This window comes from Rhipicephalus sanguineus, chromosome 5, assembly GCF_013339695.2.
Source record: "Rhipicephalus sanguineus isolate Rsan-2018 chromosome 5, BIME_Rsan_1.4, whole genome shotgun sequence".
Classification (NCBI taxonomy): domain Eukaryota; kingdom Metazoa; phylum Arthropoda; class Arachnida; order Ixodida; family Ixodidae; genus Rhipicephalus; species Rhipicephalus sanguineus.
In genome coordinates this window covers 13,349,016-13,373,764 of record NC_051180.1, presented here as the reverse complement: position 1 = coordinate 13,373,764, position 24,749 = coordinate 13,349,016, and the positions used below count along the sequence as shown (strand labels likewise).

The 24,749-nt window shown below is 47.3% G+C and overlaps 1 protein-coding gene across 2 annotated transcripts in view; it reads right to left on the bottom strand.

Moving 5' to 3' along the window:
• LOC119393244 (diacylglycerol kinase beta) overlaps positions 1-24,749 on the bottom strand; it is a 405,235-nt gene that overhangs the window by 83,233 nt on the left and 297,253 nt on the right. For both annotated transcript variants that reach the window (XM_037660161.2, XM_037660163.2), the window contains 2 exons: positions 12,809-12,885; positions 6,021-6,167 (listed from right to left, as the gene is read on the bottom strand). In XM_037660161.2, coding sequence (XP_037516089.1) covers positions 6,021-6,167; positions 12,809-12,885 — 224 coding nt within the window. The remainder of the gene's footprint in view (positions 1-6,020; positions 6,168-12,808; positions 12,886-24,749) is intronic.

The window sequence follows — 24,749 nt, the reverse complement described above, 5'->3', positions numbered from 1 at the left end:
TGTGTGCGTGTATACACACACATGAAAAAATTTAAAAAAATCGGAGGGAGGGGGGGGGGGTTGAATCCCCCTGGTTACGCCAGTGACTTGGCTAAAAAGCGAAAGAAACCGTGTGAAGACAGGACGCATTTGCTTATCGGGGGCGCCGAACGGCTGCGTTCCGACGTTTTCGCCGATCAGCCTCGTACGACTTCCATGGAAAATGATAAAATTGAACCTTCGGTAGTTTCCCGGCCGTGTTCTTGTAGCTGTTATGACATGCGAATTCGCAAGAGCAGATAGAAGTCGACTTTTTTCGCCGCACTTGCGCTGCTAGGGGCCAATGCTAATGTGCCTCGATGTGTGCGCCCCCCTCGGGGTGTTACCATTCTTTGAAGGGGCTGAAGCCGCTGGGACTCCACTTTTTGCCCCGCGTCTCGCGCCTCGCAACACAGCCGCCGTAGAGCGGTGAGACGCCGGTAAGACCCCGCGGGCTCAAATATGGCAGCCGCGCCGCAGTAGATGCCGCAGGTGTCCCCATCCTAAAGCGGACAAAACCCGCATCAAGGCACCCTAGCCATTGCCAACCTGCTGCGGCGCGGCTGTGAGGAGGGAACAGGGACATTTTGCCAGCAGCCGCCGCAGTGGCGCTGCATGTCCGATTTCAAAAAGCAGCGCACGAGGCCTATATTGACACCAAAGTGTTTTATGCCGGGGTCCACCAAGGCTTCAGTGACGTATTTTCGTCACGGATATGACGTTGTAAAATGTACACTAACATATGACAAAGAAAAAACAAAAAAAAGTTCCGTCGTCGAACCCACGACCCCTCGCTCTCCAGCGCGAGGAGCGAAACGACTCGGCCACAAAGGCTACGTTCTTCAGCATACTATAACGGCGAGCTATTTATATACACCATTTAGCACTGGCGCTGCGAGAAGATCACAGGCCCTTGTTTTCGTTATCACCAGCGTGATGGCGCGAATGGTACGCTCTAAAGGTCGTCGCCCAACTCGTTGCGATGTGTGCGCGCCTAAACCTGTACTTTGCCTTACAGGGCGTGGTCGCCCATGCGCGCGCTTATCTCGTGATGGGGGCGGTTTGTACGTCTTGTGCTTTCACCGCAAGTTTGCCTTGAAGTTACAGAGTGCACGAAGGTCACTTCGCTCGCTGCAGCGGCCGCGTTTACTAAAGGAACGCGCTGCTCAAACACAACGAAGTAACATCTGGGACAGTTTTTAGTTCGCGCTCGTCCTGTTTGTGTTCTTTTCATGCGTCCTTTGCGCTTGAACAGCACGCTGCAAGTTTCCAGCTGCGCTCCGTTCTTCGCGTGACATTCCAATTAGTCGCTATCGCATCTATTGCTTCGCCCTTGCGGCGAAACAATGCACAATAAACGCTCAGCTACCTCTGTAAAAACACGTTTCACTTTCCTGTTATACCGATTCCTATGAAGGAGGGATCAGCCATGTTTTTTAAGGACGATAGTATTTCTTGGGGAACTTAAACGCAGAAATTTTGGTCTGTCTGTCTGTTTGTCTGTCTGTCACCCGATTCAGCGACCTGGCCAAAGTTGAACCACTTGCTTACCGCCCACCCATCTTGAACTGGTACGGCTGTTCATACTTGTGAACGTTGTCGATCAAAAAGTAAATATTACGCATATCTGAGGCACCACATCACTAGGTAAGTATTAGGTGGTGTGCTCCTTTAATGGAAAATACATAGATACGTAATTCCAAAGACCCTAGTTTCTTAAGCTGCGCTGAAAATGCCCATGCGCGCCGACGAACGCCCTCTGCCAAGGAGGAAGGAAACCCTCTGCACAAGCTCATGTTTCCCGACGTATTGCCAGATGGCGTCCATATCTCCCGCAGCGCCTCCTCTATCGTCTTTACACGGCATTTGCAGCGGAGCACGAAGATACGCGGCCAATTTTTCTTCTTGATCGCCACCCACACACCAAAAGGGCATTTGGGCTCTCGTCCTTCTCTATACTTCCACTACGTCGAGCCATGGTCATGGGCGTTCTATATACGCACGTTGTGTGTCTGCACTACTCGAGTAGTGAAACAAGTGAGCCTTTTATACACTTTAAGCAATGAATGCTTTTTAGGCCTGGGCGCCCCATGCAACAAGATTTGAAGACAATCGAACGTCAGTATTAAAGAGACCGACAACTGAATTTTCTCGACCAATTTTTTACGGCACGACAGAAAGCTCACCCGGCGCAGTGTTTGTAGCTGCAGTAGTTAATCCCAAAAGCACGTAGTTATTTTACAAGCAGTATTTTTCGATCTGAAAGGCTCTGAACACGGACGTACATTTCCTCCAGCAACGCTGACAATTGATAGCGATGCCGCCAGCCCTTCGCGCGATTTGTGAAAGCTATCGTTGTTCTACTTTCGCAGGAGTTCCTGTAACTATGCTTAACCACATTTATTTATAGCTTTTCAACTATTTTTGAAAATAACAAGCTGTTACAATGAGATGATGTGACATTATACACCTTCCCTGTATTTGTACCGCGTTGTGTGCGCATGCGTCCAAGGTTGCCTGCGCCTGTGCCGTGGGTGGCTTGTCCCGGCGTCGTTACTCTCTCGATGCACGAGCCAAGCCAAGTCATCGAAAACGTCGCTACGCATACGCGCAGCCGCGCCGAGTAGCAGCGTGCGTCATTTCTGAGACGAAGTGTAGGTAGCAAAACTATGTCGCTCCAAAATCTTAGCGACCTGGAAACTGCGTGCACGGTTGCATGAACATGCTGAAAAGTTGCTCAAGACGCGCTGACGAGCATGGGATCATTACGTCACGCGAAGGCAGCGCCACTTCAATGCATACTACTAACGCAGGCCTATATGTACATTTTTATGGAGTAAAACCTTTTAATATAAAGAAACGAACAATATTTCAATACTAACAAACAAATCATCGACCGCGCACAGCAATCAACGGTCACGAGGCCGGGTACATCGGATCGTTCATGTTTTTGCCGCCAGAGGCGCCACAGGTAATTTTTCGCGACTTTCAATTAAGAAATACAAATATAAATCTACCTCTCACGAAAAAAACAGGGTTGGTTTGAGTCAGTGCGACGGACAATATTTCCATCAATGGAGTCATCTCATTTCATGTTCTGGGCAGTTGTCGGTCCCTTCAAAGGTCAGGAACACATGAATGATATCAAAACATTATTGCACGCGCCCTAGTACAGCTTTTAGAAGAATCGGAAATATAAAAAAAAGTACTGGTTCACATTTGTAATTATTCTTCACATTGAGATACTTCTGCTCACGTGTTTCGCGTTGCCTCTTGTGATTCAAGACAGCTTGTTTAAAGTGCGGGCAAGGGCCCAGTGAATGTTGTGTGATCGCATTATACAAAGGACTGTGAGATGAACTCGTCGGCCAAGTGCGAACGTTTCTTGTGTGTCTTGTGTGTGAACATTATTGTTGACACGTGGACATTATGCATCACGGGATAACATTCCTTTTAAAAGGACGTTACCGTGAATGAGTTTTACAGTACTCTACTATTATTTATAAGTTCGTAAGGCTAATTAATAAGTAAGGGAAGAGAGGTAGCCGGAGCCATGTATAGGCACCAGCCTTTCCTTAAACAGATTCAATAAAAAATGATATTACTAATATGCCTGAAATATGGCTTCTGTGCTGGTCATCAGTAGCGGAGCTAGACATGTTTTTTAAAGGGGGGGGGGGGGGGGGGGGTCAACCATACTTCATGTATATGTGTGCGTGCGTTGATATATAAACATGCAAAATTGAAAAATTTCAGGTGGGGGGGTTGGAGCCCCCCCCCCCCCCCTCCAACCTCCCCACCCCTGGCTACGCCCGCGCTGATTATATTCAGCATTCCATACAGCGAAGTAGCCACGTCTGTCATATACAAAGACCGCATGAAGAGACAGACCATCACGCGGCATAGTTGCGGAAAGTGGGCACATTCTATGAGTCGCAAAGAACGTTCACGCGCTCGACACAGATGCACAACGCAAGTAAGTTGACAGGCGCACAAAAACCGCCACGTTCAAACTGAGGACTGCACAGACGTAAATAGAGACATTATCAGGACTTGAGCATACGTGTAAGTCATAGCTGTATTCAATTCTTCCACTTGATTGATGTTATTGGTCAATGAACGAAGCGTGGTGCCTTACATATATAAACAGGGGGAAAAACAACGAAAGGATGAAACTATAAATACCATATTTTCCCGCTTCAACTGATTAGCCCTCTGGTAGGTGCTCCAGAGATTCATTCAAACATCGAAGAAAACAGTACACTCTTGAAAAATTCGGGAAAATGAGACAGAAGACAAGCGCACTAACTACGTTCTATGAAGCCTCTGTCAGCGAGCAAGAAAAGTAAAATAAATCCAAGAAAAAAAAATTGATGCACTACTCATGTCGCTAAACACAGCCTGGAATAAATGCAAGCAAGGAGGCATGACCCGAAATGAACCAATCAAGACACTGCAGATACTACACTACGGCTAGACAGTGTATAGCCATCGCTAGCAGGGCAGACGACCAGCAGGCTATGCAAGCGCGAGCATTCATCGCGGGACAAAGCTGAATCGTTCGTATCAGCACAGCTACAAAGTCAGTACACGATCATAAGGCAGGTAAGAGCATTCTTTTCGGCACGACAGCCACATACTAGAAGGCGGGGATTTTGTTAGCCTCCTAAAACGTATCAGCGAAACAGGCACACGCACGCGTCTTTACTGCGAGTCAACACACCACAAATACATATGTGCACAAGCGTGTTTGCGCTGTCGAGCACGCTGTCGAGCACGCTGTAGACGTGAACAACCATCCTGCGCGATCAAAAACATCTTTTTTTTCGAATATCTAGTGCTGTGTCCCCATGACGGAACTTAGCACAGAAAGTATCATTTGACGTTGCTACGCTGCTTCTTGGTGTCGCATCACTTTTTCAAAACTTTTTAGAACTTTGTCCGGTATATCACACTCACTCTTGCCTTACACAAGAGGCTCCCGCATAGGCATCAAGGCAATTGCTGAAGCGATGCGCTTACGTGCGCGTATTACAATCGCTTTAAACTTGAATCTGCTTAAATGATACGTATCTAATAACGTTAACTTGAATCCTTGTCAGGCTGGCATAAAAATTTCATGACACAGCAAGCTCGTTTTATGGAGAATCGTGTTTGATAACCCCAACTATACTTTCATTTTTCAAAATTGCGTCTCCTTCTGATGGTTTGAGACGCTGGTTTCATTATTGCGGGTATTGGTAACCTCGAATTAGGTGAACTAAGTGACACCGATACAGAAACAATGGTGAATTTTATACCTACATCTTCAAGCACAGTTCCACGGCGGCAAACAATTCACCTATGTCAAGCACGCATAAAATGCCTTACTTTTTGTGATTATGTGTCATCATAGAGAAAAATCGCAAGGAATTTTTTTTTTTGCTTACGCACCTGAAGGTTTGTAAATTCGTTACTCGATGTCTCTATACCCGGCAGCCCCTCTTTTTTCTTCCTACAATTTTCTGACTGAGCTATACCGAATGACGATAGACTTCCTAAAGTACCTTGAGCAAACTATACACCACACGCCATGCTGAGGAACCCAATTTCCAAATTTCAGGAGCCAACATAACATGATCAATCTAGCCTGCTTTCGTCAGCTTTACAGCAATCGATGCTTCAGTGGATTCCAAGGTGTCACGTGCGCGAATAGGTGACGAATTTTTCCCCTGTATACCTATGTAATAAAGTGATACTAAGAGCTGAGCTAGTTGGCGAGTATTCATTTTAAAAGACTGGGCGTGCAAACACGTACGCAAGAGAGAAGTCAGCGTTTGTGTAGTCTTGACTTCTCTCTTGTGCCCGTGTTTGCACGCCCAGTCTTTTAACATGAAACGTTACAGATAACTTTCCCGAAGATGATGGCATACGAACACGCACGGATAATATAGAGTGAAGATAGTCATGACTGCTGTACTTCGTGCTCGAGAGCCGCAAAACGGACCGAAGGCGGTTCGTACCTTGAGCAGCCTTCCGTCGGCGATCTGTGCGCGCGGCGGGGCGGGCTTTCGGACGAACGAGAGGAACAAGTGTTTGACCAGATCCCGGGGAGTGTCCATCTCCAGGTAGGTGTCCATAAAGGCCTGGAAGCCCTCCAGGTCGATGTCCTGCGAGAAGAGGACGATTCCGAGTTTGAGATCGAAGCCGTATGCCTCGAAACGCATGTCAAATAGACTGCGGTGCCTCGCGCATCAGAAAATGCTGCAGTGGTTCACTTTCGTCGCATAAGGAATGGGCAGAAAGAGAGATAAAGGAAAGAAGGGGAGGCTAACCAGAGGAAGTATCCGGTTTCCTACCCTGTACTTGGGAAGGGGAAAGGGATGTAAAAGAATAAAATAGAAGGGCCTGTGATGACACTACAAAGTAACGACTATGCAGCACCGTCCGAGTACTATACACACAAACATTGTCTGTGAACAGTCACAATTCAGTCCGGTAAGAAACCGGACGGAATAAAGGATGGAAGTGTGGAGAGAACTCTTCGTCTAGCAGAAGCAGGAAACCAAGCTTACGTATAGAATAACCTTCATGGTACATTTACTTGCGCTCGTCTTAAGAACGTCGGACAGGGGACAGTAAAACAGAGCCTGTTTTACCCCTGTCCCACGTTCTTCAGAGGAGCGCAAGTACCATGAACTGTACCATGAATTCCTACCAACGAGCTCGGACCAGTGCCCGCCTAACGTTAGGAAGACATTGTCTTCACCGGCCACCTACATTTTGAAACAGGGTATCATGCTTGATAATAACCGTGCCGCAAGGAAACGAATGTCTGTGCGCGTATCATTGGTGCTGGTGGTAACAACTTTATTAAGAACTCCAGCAAATTCGTGGCCGGGGCCTAGGCCGCCCCCAAGGAGGACCGGAGACCCTGTCTCGTCCCCGTCTCAAGGGCTTGCTGGATGACACATAGTTGATCGGTAGGGGGTGGCACACCGGACCCGTGCCCGGTGTGCCACCCCTTACCGATTATTCATGAAGGCGGCAAGGATCTTGGCGCTACGCCTGCGAAACGGAGGACGCAGTTCTGAGGCTGGACGTATATGGACGCAAGACGCATTCGTATTGCACGCAAGAGAACCGCAACATTATTAAGGCGAAAGCCTTAAATGCCCCATCGAACGCGAAAATTGACCGTCGGCGTCGGCCCAAATCACGTGATGACGTCACTATGACGTCACATAGAGTGACTTCACATAACTGTGAAGTTGTTCGATCACATGATGACGTCATCATATGACATCGTTGCTTGGTCAAAGGTAGGCCGCTCACGAAGGCAGTGCAAAACCACTTGTAGAGCAGAAAGCTTGCAATGCCTATACGATCCTGGATGCAGTGAAAAACCACGCTAGGTGCAGAAAGGTTTCAGGGGGGATCAATATAGTCGACTGCGAACAGAAAGATGGCTTCCGCTTTCGAGTTGTTTTAGGCGCATGCTTCTATAAAGGACCCTGTGAATTTTTTTGGCGCAAGGACTCTAATAATACTTATACAGATTATCCTATCGGTCCACTGGAAATGCAGTTGGTGTGGGCACGGCTACATCCTGCCCTAGTCATCTTACTGCCATCGAGTAAAGTAACGGAGGCTGGCATGAGCCGAAAAAAGGGATCAACTCATACAGAGTCCGCAGTTCTTATATGCGACCAAAAAAAAAAGAAAGAACAATCTTGCTTAAAGGTTCTCGTAAACTTGGCCATCTCGCTTGATTGAGAAGTAAGTAGTCAGCCAATACATCCGGATTTTCTCCTCCAAGTCAGTATAGCTTTCTCTTTTTTCCTCAGTGTCGCAGCCGACGATGTTTGACCGCATACATTAGCCGAACGGGTCATTTCGCGTACTGTTCAACCGTCAAAAACACCGCAGCTGGTACACGTTAAAGCAGTCTAAGTCAGACGTCAGAAGTCGGGCACTTGAAGGTTTCCTGCGCGCAGACAGATATGTAGGAGGAAGCGTTGCTTGGGTTCGTTTGTAGCTCTACTCGCCTCACTTAAAAGCCGTATTCTTGACTGCTGCGCCGGAAGCGGCGTCTCTGGCGGCGCTGCGATAAATTAGAGCGCCAGCTGCCACAACACGTTGGCGCGCGATGTAAGGCAGGCCTAACGGTAGCTGGTCACTCTCGTGCACTGGCTCTGCGGCTCGTTACACAAACGGAGTAGCAGCTCACACAAAAATGAAACTGCGCGACCAAATTTATGCGATAAGTTGGCGAGTGATAAAAAAAAATTCAGCCGCCTTTGCCCGATCGGGAAAATGGGGGCAAGACAAGCTTGGCATGTGCGTGCTCTGACGTACTACTTTTTCTTTCTTTCTTTCTTTCTTTCTTTCTTTCTTTCTTTCTTTCTTTCTTTCTTTCTTTCTTTCTTTCTTTCTTTCTTTCTTTCTTTCTTTCTTTCTTTCTTTCTTTCTTTCTTTCTTTCTTTCTTTCTTTCTTTCACATTACGAAATGCTCCCTCCTAACTTTTCCTTCTTCCATGCCATGAATTGGACCTTCATCCACGTGTTTCGCAGCGCAACACTTCTGTTGCTATACATGCAACAACCACGGTCATGCGTTGATATCCAGGCAACAATGAAATGTTCCAACGCGAAATGGCAAGGAACCTCGGTGAAAGATCAGACTGCCGTATCGAACTGCTGATCGCCGTAAAGCCCACGATCGAGAGAGCATCAGTTGTGGGAGAATGGCGCACACAAACACGCATGTGAGCGGCACACCTTCGAGGGCTGCACTTCTGTGCGCTCGCCGGCGCCCACTCCGGCACCGAAATCTGTCAGCTGTAAGTCAGGGTCAGTGTTAGCCATGCGAAATTTCTGCGATTGACTGGACTAAGTGACTCGTAATCACGTGTTTGGCGTGGAACGAGACTCTCTGGCGGAGGAATTGCCAGCCAGGTCTGCCATGCTTATCCAGCCCGTAGCAGCATCGTCATTCCGGCTTACGTATACGAAAGGAACCGTATACTTTACAGTTAGGTTTTCTTTTTCTACTCCGGAGGACTCGGTCGTTCAGCATAGCTGTGGTTTCATAAAGAAATTATAGTTGGGAAACCTGGTCATCTTGCAATATTGAGAAGCTACCTCTCAACGCTCTGCCGTATAGCACTTTCGGATAGTGACGTAATTCTCTGCCTTGGTACCTTTTATTTTTCAAGTTCGTGCTCAGGAAACTTCCTGCGCTACGAACTTACCACGAACCTCGTATAAAGCACAAAAATGGGGAAAATAAGCGCGTTCACATTCCCCCATTTGGCAGCAAAACTAAGCTCTATATGACGTAAGGTTTTTCTGGGTACCGTGAAGTGTGATGTAATATAGAAAACGCTTTCGAGCACTTGATAGTATATATAGCTGATTAGAAGTGCTTTATTCAATGCACTAATCCACACTCATATTACTTTCCATATTGGTTTAGCAATAGTTAGCAGCGCACGTGGCAGATTCTCGCAAAATGCGTGTGAGCTAGCAGCAAAATGATAAGAGAAAACCACGCACAATCGCATATATAGGACGGAAGCGCACAGAAAGCATCGCTGACGCGCTTCCGTTTTCTGCTCTTGTCTTCCGCGACGGAGTTCGATGTTTCCTCTCGGAAAGGCACCACAGTGCGAGGAAAGATACCGGACTGGAGAGGCGGCACGCCGGCCGAGCATAACATTCATAATCTCGAGTCTAAAACAACTAAGAGCCTTTGCGGCAATTCCACCCCCTATTTACCACGAGCGCCGTGTTCAATTATGCTACTTGTATATCTGCAAAAGGCGATGATGGAACATGTTGGCATGATGCTATAAGCAGTGGCTCAGAGTGCGTTCCGTAAGGCACGTCAGCAGTCGCTACAGCTTTCCACACGCTCCTCTAACAGACACGTCACGTGGGTTTTAACTGCGCAGCAATTTAAGGGACCACCCTGTCATCGTCTCACGTCTCGCGTTGGCGTCACGCAGGTCCCACGTTTTATACACGTAAGCAGAGCAGGCTGCACGTCTGGAACGCCGGTGCTTGCTTGCCTGTGGACGCCAGCGTCGCCGAAGGGCTAATTCGTCTGTCCGAGCCAGCGAAGCGACAGCGAAACGCCAGCGTCGAGAGTTAGGCGCAGATCTATAAGAGAGAAGCGGAGGCGAAACGCCAGCTCGGGAGTTAATAGCACCGCACTCGGAGCAGCAAACAGTAGAAATACTGTAGAAAGGAGACCATAGAACAGAAAATAGATAATCTCAAAACAAATCAGATAGTCACAAGAAAACAAAATGATAGAAAATGTGACATAATCACATCAAAATAACCGAAAATAGCAGATAAACACAAGGGAAAATCAGTGCTCCGCAGTTCGGGCAGCTTTCACTTGGAATGGAACTGGCTTAGATTGTTTTGTACAACTTTGTTCGCCTGCCGTGTTTCGCCCAAGGCACCGCGCAACGAGACCAGTAAGGCTTCCGGTTTAGCAAATGTGACAAGTTTTGCGAATTCAAACCCCGAATGACGGAGTCCTGTGCGTAGCAACAGCTCTGCAGTGCTTTGATGACACTGAGCGTCGCCGTCGCTATCTTGTCGTTCACGCCGCGACGAGATTAGCGATCGGCCCTAATGAGGAGCTCTGCGAGCGAGCGCCCTTCGGCTATGTTTAGACGCTTAGGGGCGCAGGGAAATATACGGGCGACGCCAGCGACAGCATCGCACAGTCGATACCACACGCTAGTCGAGGATGCAATTTGTATTGTGTCGCCATGCCGTCAAAAAATAACACATACGCAAAATAGGAAAGCAAACAATCTTGGCATTTTATAAAGTTAACAGAATAGTCCCCGGGTTTCTTTTCCTTCTTTTTTTTTCACTTTTCAGTTTCTAAAAGATGAAGCGAACTTGAAGGTCAAGTGGTATCCGTTGATCTGCAACAAGGTTCAATGAAACCGGGGAGCTTGCAAACTGACATCAGTGGATAACGTACACGCTGTGCATATTAAAGCTGATTTTAGTTCCCGCGTTTAAATATGAGTACGACAAAGTTTCCCGAGTTTATTAGGAATATTGTTAAGGCGCTTGCAAGCAATAAGTCCGCATGCATACGATAATCCGCAAAGAGATCTTGGGCCGAATTCACAAGACTTCTCTTTCGTAAATGCGTTTTCCCATGGTTCAGCTGGCTTCGCTAATGATATGCCCAGCATCATCATTTGCCGAAATCTCTAACGAAAATCTTAGCGTATTTTCGATGGAGGCGAAAATGTTTGAGGCCCGCGTACTTAGATTTAGGTGCACGCTAAAGAACCCCAGGTGGTTGAAATTTGCGGAGCCCTCCACTGAATTTACAAAACTATGATATTGTGTCTGTATTGCTCAGATTGAAAGCTCACTGCTTAAGATTTTATACTTCTAGCGATGCTAAGCAATTTTTGCTCAATGAAAACCTAAATAACGACCAGAGCCAACGCTCCTAAAAAAATATTAAAGCCAATTCCACGCCTGTGAAACCCGAGTAAACAGCGGAGCCGGCTAGAGTCACTGTATATAAAGGTAGCATATACAGTAACTCTAGACCCGGCAAGCAAGCGCCGCCACCTGGCGAACGCAGAATGAGTTCTTTCATCATTTTCTTCCTTTGATTTTTATTTCTTTATCTCTTTCTATAATGGCCTCTCTCCTCACTTCCCTTTCCCATCCCCCTGTTAAACTATACTATACAAGGCTACAGCTTCGCTATTAAAAAGTTCTTGCGCCAAGGCTGTTAGGGCGAACGCCAGTCAGTATTGCCACGTGCCTTCGTTGCTTCCGAAGACGGCTGCGCTATGGCAAAGCGCACATATAGGAAATAAAAGATTTGTTTCGATCTCTGCTCCATAGCAACCGGTATTGTTTGCTGTTAATCTGTCCTTTAAATGTATCGATTCCAATCAAGTACGGTGCAATGAAGGCCCATCAGAACTATGCTTCTCCAATCTCGTGCATATAGGTAGAAGCGTATATAGCGAAGCTTTTTCTGGAGACGTATTCGTATTTTGTGAAATAATTCAGGACTAGACGCGGGTTCGACTGTTCGCCTTGCTCCACCGGACCCGCACGTCTCTGGCGCGTTCGGAATCCAATTTAAAGGACTATCAGGCAAGCGGAATGTGCGCCGCAATAGCCAGACACGAAAAGCAGAGTTGCGAAATAATCTCCGTCTCTCTTGGAAGCCACTCGGAAAACAATGCAAGACCTCGGAACAAGCCATCAACGGACAGTGGAAGTAGCCAAGCACACAAACACTGGCGCTATTCTCCAAAATAAAATATTAATGTAGCAGAAACTGCACATGTAGTGCAGAAGGCAGTGCAACCGCGCATGCGTCCGACCTAGACCATCACGAAACGAATTAAACATAAAATATATAAAATATTAAAAAGATATAAAGATACAATACATATAATTTGCCACGAAAATCGTCGGACAGCGAAGCTCTGGTGATGATGACGATGGCGATGATGACTTTCGGTACTAAAAGGTTATCATCGTTATTAACTTTTTAATTATTTATTTATTCACTGCCTTCTCTGGTTACGTGAGCTGCGTGACTACTACTACTACTACTACTACGACGAGGACGACGACGACGACGACGGCACAGGGCAGAATAAGAGAGCTTCGCTGGAAAAACTGCCGTATTTTTGTCTGTTTTTACGTTTCTGTGTCGTCCTTGCTTTCGACGCATGCTGCCGGGGAGAAATGTATCTACCCATATGAGATAGTAAGAGTGCAAGCGCACACTCACCCCTTCGGCGTTGTACTTGGACAGGGCTCCATTCTCCTTGAATTCCTCAAGAACGTCTGGAAGCTTCTTTGATGAATCTGCGTGTAGAGTGACAAAACAAGCAAGTGAACACCAGACGCGCGGAGTTCGTTCACGTAAACCTCACATGTTTTCATAGAACACGGGAGTTAGCAAAAAACTGCTGTACATTTATTAATAACACGTCGGCCGCTGGCTCTAAACATCACTTGAAACAGACACCCACCGCGGTGGTCTAGCGGTTATGGTGCTCGACTACTTATCCGAAGGTCGCGGGATAGAATGCCGACCGCGGCGGCCGCATTCGATGGAGTCAAAGTGCTAGGGGCCCGTGTGGTTAGATTTAGGTGCACGTTAATGAACCCCAGGTTGTAGAAATTTCCGGAGCCCTCCACTACGGCGTCCCTCATAATTATATCGTGGTTTTGGGAGGTAAAATCCAAACAGTTATATTACTTGAAACAGATAGCACCATTTCCTCCCTATAGGCGGTTTCGCTGAGGTTGCAACAGGTACAGCAGTTACGTGTCAGTGGCGACAAAAGTCGAGCTAGCAGTAGTGCAACTTATCTGCACGCGATAAGTCTGCTCAATATGTTTATGTAACCTTTATGTGAGTTCATGCGTGTCTTTGTACGTGTATATACATACATGCAAGATTGAAAATTTTCGAAGTGCCTAACTAGGCAGCGCTGGTGCTGCCTAATTGTTTTATATTAATTTCATATCAGTTCATTTCCTATCAGTTCATTTCACAACAGGACCAGAACACGCCATTGTAATCATTCTACCGCATGAACTGCTTGAAAAAGCGTGTTCGGTTTAGAGTAAAAATCGAAATGTTCAGAAACTAATTAACAAAGTTACACTGACCTTCTTTCATGTATTATATTAAGGTACAAGATGCATTCGCATAGTTCAGATAAATCCAGAATAAATAATTGAGATATATAAGTAACTCAGCAGATTTCTTTGAAATATTCCCACCAGTGAAAATATAGGAAACGGCTTAACTTTTTAGTGTACGCAGCAAAGAAAGACACGACCAGAAAACACGAACGTAAAGGACGGGACGAGTGCCAACTTCCTACTGATTCATCACGGGAGAAAATACGCCCTCGCCAAGCGTGTGTCTTAGTTATTGAGAGAGAACACGTGCAGTAGAGCTGTTTAATTATACCACGCACGATGAGGTGCTAGAAAGCGTACAACAAAATAGCAAAAAGAAGTAGACTCGCGTGGAGTACCAACGTTTCCCTTAAACAGTGTCCGGTACTTCATGCACGGTTACTTCCCTGTCCGGGCAATTCGCCCAAATACCCACACTGTTCTCGCAGCACATTGCGAGCACGGCGTAAGCGGCAAGCCCCTTTCGGAACAGTAATGATGGTACGTTGTCCATATTGAAACGAGCGACCAGGCGAGCCATGATATTGCTGCGTTCTCTTTCTCGAAACAGCTGTCGAGGGAGCAGCATATTCTCGCCGAGATTCACCGCGCGCGAACATCCGAGTTTTCAGCACGCCACAGTAAAACTTTATACAGACCCGCTGAATGCAGCCGCACCAACTGCCCGCGTTATACATGCCAAAGGGGGCCCCTGGGACCCATTACTGCGGCGAGAACCACCCTTCTTCCACGGGCGCGCAGAGTGCGCCGGAAAGAGCGGCTCACTGCCGCTGGCGTGGACACAGCGGTATGCACTTCGAACTCCGAGTGGCCTTCTAACACGCGCAAGCGAGCCGTGCCCAGCCGACGGGTACGAGATGCTCCGAGTCTCGTTTCCGCTCTTCACTCGCATCCTTCTTCCGTCCATTTCCGGACGCAATCGATCTCCCCCAGCTTCACGAGAGAACTTCTCTCTGGCGGAGCGAGCGTCGTGCTCTTTGCGCCACTTCAACTGCTGCTCACACTGTATCCGGCTGAACGAGTACGCACCTCAGATGGAGAAGCGGCTCTCATTGGTCGGCCCTCCGGTTCTCGGGCCTCATTTAGGGACGGAGAGCACCGAAGTGGAGAGCCGGCCGTACTACGCGTCTCAAGTTCAGCCGCGCGCCATTTGAGTAGGCGGAGTTTGGGTACGCAACGAAAGAAGAAAAAGTTTGATTCAGCCTGATTGGTAGTCCGCACTGATTGCACGATTTGCTGTCAAAGAGCTCACGGGTGCCCTTATGCAATTGCCTAAGACGACTTGAGGACGAAAAGCATTTTCTTTTTGTTTTTGCTGAGTCGATGTATTGATCCCCCTCCCCCTTCCCCAACACTCTTCCTCCGAAATCTTTCTGCACCTAGCGTGGTGGTTTTGCATGCCTTCAGGATCGAAGGCACTGCAAACTTTCTGCAGCCCTCCTGCTGCTGCACTGCCTCCGTGATCGGCCCACCTTTGACCAAACGACGATGTCATAGGATGACGTCATCGTGTGATGTCGTGATGACATCATGATGGTTTTACATATTTTGGTGATACGTGACGTCGTTAGACGACATGATGATTTTTTGCATCACTCGTGTTGACGCCACCGATACCGACGCCGACGGTCAATTCTTGCGTTTTATGAGGTATTATAAAACTTTCGTCTTAAAAAAAATGAGCCTCAGCTGAAGCGCGAGGCACTGACAGCGCTAGGAAGGTTGGGCGCTTAGTAAGGGAACCAATTGCGATGGCGAAATTCGCCTGGAGTGCCAATCTAATCCCTATTGCAATCAAAATGAACTTGTTGTCCACGTAATAAGACGGTGAGAGATAGTATTCAGGTGAATTGCGGTGCCTTCATTAGAGCCAAATTGAACTCTGATATAGTATGCTCACTCGGACGACTAATTCATTCATTCATTCATTGATACTGTCAGCCCTGTTGTAGGGCTAACGACGGTACGAGAAAGAAAATCTCGACCGGTTGCGCTGAATGGACTTGGTAATTATATTAAATAATACAGCGTTTGAATACGCGCTAAAATATCAGTATACACAGGTGTTGAGGCCGCTTCGGAAGTTCGAAGGTCGGCTTTGGTCGCAGCTGCACAGCGGTATCAAAACAAGCGTCAACGAAGGTGCCGAGAAGATACACCTAGCTGGAAATGAAAACGAGGCAGAATGAAAACAAGACCAACAATGGACCAGGGTGTTTTCTTTTTGTTCTTTCTCTTTAGCTATAGGCAAGTTCGGGCTTATCTGGCAGTGCGTTTTACTGAGAACAGGACAATAACTTACGGAAACAAGACAGAGAGGGCTAACAAAGGGCGCAGTGCAGTCAGTAGTTGTTTTCATTTCGCCACCTTTTTTTTTCTTTTAGTTTCCTCGCTAGTTCCTGCTGCTTTTCTGTCTTGTCGGTGGGTGCGAATATTTCGGTCACTGTAATACGTCGTAGGTTGAAAGCAAAAATAAAAGAAACAGCCCTGCTCACTGTGTCCTTAAGTTGTTGTGCAGGCGTATTGCCGAGATTTGTAAACAGCGCGGAAGCACAATACAAAGGTCGCAGATCAGGAGCTGTTTGGAATAAGAGAGATAGGGTGTTTGCTGTGTGCCCTTGATAAAACCTCTTGGCTATTTCATAATCTATCTGCTGGCACACAAGTCTTAAAGGGGTCATGAACCACTTTTCCAAGTAATGATCTAATGGCCTCAGTATAGGAGTGTACTGCCTCCCGAATCGATTGCCGCAAAAATTTCTCGAATCCGTCAAGAATCAGCGGAGTTACGGGGGTTTGGCGCACGCTCCCAGCGCTTTCTCTCTTTTCTCGTGCCGACGAGCGCACTGGAAGCTAGACAGGGAGGGATGGCATGGGGGAAAGAAGTTACGCCAGCGCGCGTCATGAAACGCGATCGCTCTCCCGCTGTGATTCGCTTGCGCGAGTGCGGCGCCGGCAAGTGGCGGCATTCCGCGGCAAGAAGCGCATCTGATCCGAACGCCGCTCTCGATTTACGTCGGCTATCGGCCAATAAGCATGCTATGTCTTTGCGACGTACAGCGGACAGACGCCCCGCCCACCGACGAGAGTGAGAACCGGCCTCTGTTTGAAAAGAGGGTGCCTGGGGAAACGGCAACTTCGCGCTCCGCTTGTGGCCATTACGCGGCGCGCACGACTGTAATATTTGGCAGAGCAGTTCATAGCCGTGTCAGCTTTCCGCAGGATGTGTTTTTTCAATCAGCCCAAGGGGTGCTTCATGACCCCTTTAAGCACATCTCAAATGTTCCTTAATGAGGCATCCAAAGTTTCCCCTCCACGTTTTCGGATAGGCAGTACACAGCATTCATAGAGAATGGCAATGCTGCAATGCTGCAAGCATATAATAGGAGATAACGTGATTCTAGTAGGAACCATGCCAGGATAACTGTCTCTGTTAAAGTGACTAGCAGCGAAGCAATGCAACGACACATAATCGCTTTTTTATAGCAAGCTTCGCCGCAGAACATAAGTATGTTGCAGCAAAGTATGCAACACATATTGCGGTGAAGCATATCAAATTTGGAAGGGTGGGTACTCTAAAGATGGGTGTATGACCCACATCCGCGTTACAAATTCACAAACCATGATTTTATTTTACATCACGATTCATTCTTTCGTTTTGAAAGGTGCGAGAAAAGTGTAACATTTCCCATTACTTAACGGGCAAATGAAAAAGCAAGTTTTGCATGAGTTCAGTATACGAGTGTTGTCGCAATATCGAAAGTGAACGTATCGCCCCGATGGAAAAATATCCTTAATTTGCTTCTGATATTCAGATATAATCATATTTGAAATCATTACTGGACAGACATGCTGCTGGTTCAATCAACAGGCGGACACGTGGAATCGCATGCACATGTGAAAGTGGTGCTTCTGAACCTGATTGTTCAAATGAGCATGTTACGAGGTTCACTTCTGGCACAGTTCCCGAAAAACTGTAATATTATGCTTAAGTTCATGTGAATTGCTCACATACGCTGCCCTCGTGGAGTAAAGCAGAAAAAATACGGAGCGAACGAGAAGGCAGGCGATGCTAATACGCATGATTACGCCCATTCAGACGCCCGGGATCCGCCTCGCGATACTTGCTATATGAAAAAGAAGGGTAGTTTGCGCAACAGACAGTTTCGGTCTCAATTTTATGGGGCCCTCTAAAGCCACCTGTGAGTCCTGTCGTAAAAAGATTGCGTATGCCAAGACCGGACGTTTCGCATAGGAGCCTGGAGACACGAAAAAAAAAAAAGAGCGAAAAACAAAGGGAAGCACCTGAACGCGCTGGCCATAAAGGCCGCCGTTTTAGAGCTACCATCTCCGTTGCACCAGATAAACGGGGCACTAAATCTGGCGCGGGAAGAAAAGGGCCATCAATACATACACACGGGGTTCAGCAGCTTCGAAACTTAGCAGCCAGAGAAGCTGACCCGGAAACGCGACGGTTTCGCAAAAGAACAAAACAAAAACGTCTTTATTGCTGAAGCCGTTCATCCTGCACGAAAGCGAAGTATACGCCTCTCAGCTGCTGCGATCAGTCTCCCTTCTTTTTTTAAGAGAGCCGTCCTTAATATCTCGGTTGGTCGAGTTAGGTTGTCAGACTATGTGTGCAGTGTGGTTAAGTTTGGCACCCGCCACGGTGGTCTAGTGGTTATGGCGCTCGACTGCTGACACGAAGGTCGTGGGATCGAATCCCGGCCGCGGCGGCCGCATTCAGATGGCGGCGAAATACTGGAGGCCCGTGTACTTAGATTTAAGTGCACGTTAAAGAACACCAGATGGTCAAAATTTCCGGAGCCCTCCACTACGGCGTCCCTCATAGTCATATCGTGGTTGTGGGACGCATAACCACAATAATTCTACATGTTAAGTTTGGCAAGCGGCACCAATACATAAAATCCAAGATCTGACCGATTTCGTCGGACATCTTTGTAATTGACAGACATATTCCTGACCACGCAAAAATTTGTTAAAATAAGCTGTCTTCCTTACGAGAGATTTTTCGGCAAATTTCACTTAAGACTTCGCTGTTGCTAAACAAAGCCCGATGTGATAAAATATCAGCGGTTTACGCTTCAAGAAAAGAGAGCTAACATGTATTTTCAAAGGGAGTTATATATGTGACAACTCATAAAGAGTGAAATGACATTTTCGTTTTTTTTTCTCAGAGTGGAGGTTTTCGTACAGAAGCGGCAGTTTGTTGCTGTTGTTACGCCAAATATTTATTTCGTTTATAGGCCCTGACCTCTGCAGCAACAAAGCAAGGAAGTCCTGTTTGCGTCAAGTACGTACCGAACACAAGAAAGAAAGGTCAACTGGCCTCTCTGCAATAATACCTAAGGAACGTTTCTGAGTGGCGTGATCTAGAACCGGCACACAAGAAGGCCCTACACTGGTCGACGTTACGACCAAGTCGACAAACGCCCACTGCGGAAGACAACTGACAACTAACGCCCCGCAATACACTATCAGCCATAAAATAAGAAAACATTCCGAGTTCAAGTGGGGGGTATACAGGGCGGTGGCGTTTTCGGCAGAAGATGGCGCCGAGACTTCGGCCGCTTGCACTCTCTTTATTTGCACTCGGAACTGCCACTGTCAACACATCTTCCATTACTGCGGTAGAATCGATGTTTTCCGGTCTCACTCCCCCCAGTATAACCGAGTAATACACGGTAGCTATACGTGGCCACCGCCCCAGGGAAGCAGACCTCTCCTGCTTAGTAAACGAGCCCCTCAGAAAAAAAGCAAGCACAATAAGCACGCGCATAATATTAGCGTTCAAGCGGCACGCCATACAGAAACACACACAAGCGCGCGCGTGCGTGTGTACATACATACATACATACATACATACATACACACACACACACGCACACACACACACACACACACACACACACACACACACACACACACACACACACACAAACACACACACACACACACACACACACACACACACACACACACACACACACACACACACACACACACACACACACGAAATGATGTTCCCTCCACCACACATCGAAAACAGAAGCAAGCGCCCAGTATGCGAAATAAAACAAATGCTTATCCCAGCTTCAACGGCAGAAACGGCTACTGCAGCAGTTAACGGACGCATATTCACTCACTTAAACGCGCGCTCACACACAGGCTAATACGCAAAGAAGGAACTCCATGCACGCGCATTTTCGCGCGGCGCACCCCTTTGAAGTCAGTGCTAAGATTCCCTGGGGCTTTTCCTAGTTCGTCCCAGGGTTCTCCCAGCGGCGAGCGCTGCGAGGAAGCGAGAATCCTAATGGAATACTGTCCTATCTCGTGCTACTGCGGCAAAGTGTGTGCCCCTAACGACCTGGCTGCGTGATTACGCTCGGAGATGTGCGCTTGGTTTCGCGTGCGCTTCTTAAAAAGACTTGTCCTTCGATCTTCCGTGGTAATGGCGATGAGTCTGCTTAGGCAACGGTATCACTGTTGCTACGGACGCTAAATCTTAAGTAAGGACCCACGGAAAACAAAGCTTGACTCACACATGCGCAAATATTGCAAGACCTGTCAATGAGCGCGCGCAAGGGAGGGGAGGCTGGGGGGATGGGGGGGGGGGGGGCGCAATTCTGTCCTATACCGTTAGACAGTCGGACATTTCACGCCGCTTTTTCATGCGCAGGGTTATGGCCACGCATGTTTTTTTACAATAATGGCGGCCAAGGACCTCTGATGTTGCAATCAAAGAACTGTTTACTTCCTATTTGTTCCTCGGAAAGAAGGGGAATAATAGCAGGCCTTTGTCATCGTTTCATTGTCATTTTTCCATGCATTGCGGAAGTTGTCCTCTTTCGGACTCGACCAACGGAGGAGGGGGGGGGGCTACAGTGACCCCCCCCCCCCCCCCCTATGAAGAAGCCTGCCCACGCTTATGCACCTGCCCATTCGTTCTGTGCAAAGAAGGTGACAGAATATTTTTACGCGAGGTTGCGAGATGTTCCCGCGATTCAGGAAGCTGAGCCACAAGGTTTGTAAAGGACGCAGAAAAGGACATCGATGTCCTTGTTCCCTGCCTCCCCTAGCACGCCAACATCAAGAGCTGCCTTTGGTGAGAAAAATAATATTACATTGTGGGAAAAGTTTGCGCTGCACGTACAACCATTTAATGGTTATAAATGTTTTGACCACCGCCACCTACACAGTGTTGAACCCAAAGACTCGTGACTTCTCAGCGGTCCTTCAAGTGCGCCAGCTATGTGACTGAGAAGATAGCGTGCTCTTCTATTTTGCGCGGTGTGCTTGTACTGATAATGTCTTTGAAGTTGCCTCGAACAGCGTGGCAGAATCAGAACTCGATTACAAAAGACACAAACCGCTCGAGAGCAGCCCAGAAGGACAAAAATAGAGACGATGGGCGCAAGCGCCGACTTCCATCTACGTTTATGAAAACGCATAGGCTCATATTTATGCATTTCGCATGGCGGAACGGCAATGCGATCGCGAAAAGAAAAAAGAGCAAAAAAAAAAAAAAGAACGACCAAACAATACTAAGAGCAATGTTTGGAATAATTGTGCTGCGCTGCATCATTTTCGCAAGTGGCTTGCGAATAGTAACTGTTGAGACTGAACTGAACACGTATCTAACATTGACAGAAGCGCATAAAATAGAATCGACTCGTATACTTTTCGAATATTTTTCGAGAAATGAGCTGCCACTTTCTCCAACAATATTAATAGCCGAGTACACTGACTACCTGTATGCGTTAGCAAGTGTTTCTTATTGCGTTGCACGTTATCAAACATTGCTTAGTAAGTACACAAACAGAGCAAACTATTGTAATTGTTAGTGTGGGCTCAGCGCTGCTGGCAGTTGACCTTTAAGACGCAAAATTTGGCTCTTTGAGTGCTCCATGACATGACTTCACTTGTGGAGTGTCCGCAGGTATAGTCACCGCCATAAAACTTATCGCACATTCGGCGATTCGAAGTGTGCGAGCATCATTCGAAAAACCGCTCTTATTGACGAACAGTGGACATTTCATTCTACGACCAAATCGAGTAGAAAATATCCGATTCTCTATTTGAAGGCTTCGAATATTCGCGCGACATATTTAGCCTTTCGTAGTTCGCTATAATTTTGCTACGCAGCCGTTGTTTCGATCAGCCACTTCGCGCGACGGGCGAAGAATGGAAAATGGAATGAACGCGAGAAAAATAGAGCCCGTGCTGTATTCTTGTAATTACGTTTCTGTGACAGTACAAACAGCTGTGATCGTAGGGTTTTCTGTTCGAAAATACGCATATAGACAGTAACAAAACGCGTTTTCCTTCTGTACACGTGACTCTCACACTACATTCTATAACGCGCGCGTTCGACAACAGTTTTAGCATGCATGATGTAGTATAGTCTTTTTCCTACTTTTATTCTGATCTCTGTACCTAACTCTTTTTGCTTTTCTTTCGTTGCCGCTGAGCACAGATGCGGGCGGGCAAGCAGGCATCTGGAGGCTTTAGCTTGTTCTCCGCATTAGCTGTGTACACAAGATACCAACTACAAGGAAACTCGAAGCGCGCTCCTACATTATTGCACTGTTCTTTTAATTTTTTTTTCATGCAGTATCTTCGACGCACTTTTGGAATGCTGTCGCTTGGGATAACATAATCTTCAAACTGTGCGTGCCCCAACTGCACAGCAACGCTGCGGTTGCTGCGCTTTTATTTTGTTACTTCTTTATTCAGAAGCTGCTGCGGAACCTAAAGCTCAAACGTAAACGTAGTTATCACTCGACAAAGCATGTAGCACTACAACGTTACTCCGCATATCGAATGAAGCCAGACGTCCGACGCATACTCCGGCAAGGACCTGTCAGTACACACTTCAAATGGAATTAGTATGCTTCATATATTTCATGCATTTTCCAACGTGTATGTCGCCAAAGGTATAACAGTTTCCTTCGACGCTGTTTTGGTTGACTGAGCAGACCACGGACTAATAGAGCATCTGGATACTCTGCTGAGGGAACCCGCGGTTTGGACTAACTGTCGGGCCAACTGAGAACGTGACACCTAGGTACGCGCAAAAAAAACAGAAAAATAAAGAAAAAAAAAACAAGAACACGATTTTTTTTTCGATGCTAGGTGGAGTCGAACCCGTGCCATATATATACACACACCATTCTGTTTGAATACACATTAAGACAATCGATAAGCGTGGACTTCACAGCCTCGAAGATGGCGCAGCCTGTCCAGGGGGAAGCATGAGAGAGGAGACGGTTTCAGCACACGCATCATACAAGATGCATTTCGGCTGTGGTGGCAATCCAGTGTGTTGCCACATCGCTTATGCTAATCTGATTACCAGCGCAATTATAATCCGATCGCCATCAATGCTCATCCTGTCAACTTTTTTCTTAGAGTTAAAAAGCCCCCAATTTTGCAATTAGCTTGGCAGTCAACATGAAAAATACGAGCACTACAGTCCCAGCTGGCACTTTTTCATACTATTTTTTTGTTCTACGCGCTATATATTTATTTATTTTATTCCTAATATTCAACAAGGAATGTACGCATAAATTATTTTACAGGTTTTACTTTCCTTATATACTCAGCTTCCGGTTACACAGAAGGCAGGGTAGGTTATCACAATTATCGAAGAGAAGTCGGATATTCCTGTAATGCAACCCACTTCGCGGGAGATGCTCCGCAGTGAATATCACGTATAGAAGGGTTGTTCATGGGCGCCTGGCATGCCACTGCCGAAGGAAGGAAAGCGGAAGAGCGCGGAGCCGAGAAAACCGTAAGAGGCCCACGTATGCAGTGATTCTATCGAGCCTCTGCAGTCAGAAGATAAGCCGCGGGGTTTTACCAAAGAGCGTCGAAAAGGGACGGAGCGTAAATATCGGCCAATCCCCGGAGCTCGAGCCTTCGGCTGCAGGGCGCGGAGAGAGGTGCGCGAACAAACAAATAAACAAACGCGTCGGATAAAGCCGCAGCCAAACAAGGCGGAGTCCATGGCGGCAACAGCCGCCGCCGCGCAAGGAAATAGAAGACCTCTCTCAAAGCCTGGGAGAAGGTGAAAGTGAGGATAGATAGCACGCTCGTCCCGAAGTTTCGCGCGATTTGCGGTGTGGAAAGAAAAACGCACAAAAGCAGAACGAAGCGAGTTCAAGTGGGGAGTATAGGGAGGAAAAGATGAAACCGAAAGCGCGAATCGATAGTTTTTCTTCCTTAATTCCCCCTGTCGCCTTCTCGGACGGCATCGCTTTTTTCTCGACTTTGCCACACGTCGTCCATACAGCTCTTTGTCTCCTAGTATGAGGCGCTTTTCCACCCTCATTTCTGTCTCTTTTATTTCTCGCTTTCTCATCGACAGTGGCTGCAAATCCTGTCTCAGCCTGCCTCCTATCTTCCACGTCCTCTTCTTCGCGCCCCCAAAACTTCGCGCAGCATAATTTCCATCACCCATTCTCGTGACAGCTTCGTTACATTTCAGCCACGGCGTATATATACTCGATCTTGCGGAATCCCCACCGACTGTAGAGGTTCAGTTACAAATGCCACGTTGCTGTTTCGTGGCCGACCGCTGTTCGGTGATAAGGACAGCGACGCGGCACGCCAGTTCTTTTCCACCACGCTGGCAGCTCGCGTCCCGTCCGCCCTTTCGCCCATCCGCTTTTATTGGACAGCTGACGTCTTATTTCGACTACGTCAGCAATTCGTGGCACGGCAATGTTTTCCATTAAAGGAATTCGTGAGTCCTCGTGGATATACAGGAAGCCCTATACTTTTCTATTCCTTTCCCGCAAACAAGTTCCTCGAGTCAACGCGCTGGTGCGAGAATATGCCCGTTTAACGGCCCAAATTTCATTTTTCAAGATGTCACCTTGAGAAGGAACCAGGAAGTTATTATGGAAGACTAAACGTAGTTTGTGGGGATTACGGTGTTGCACTTTGTGCGCCTTATGTATATAGCACGTATAGCGTATATAGGTTGACTC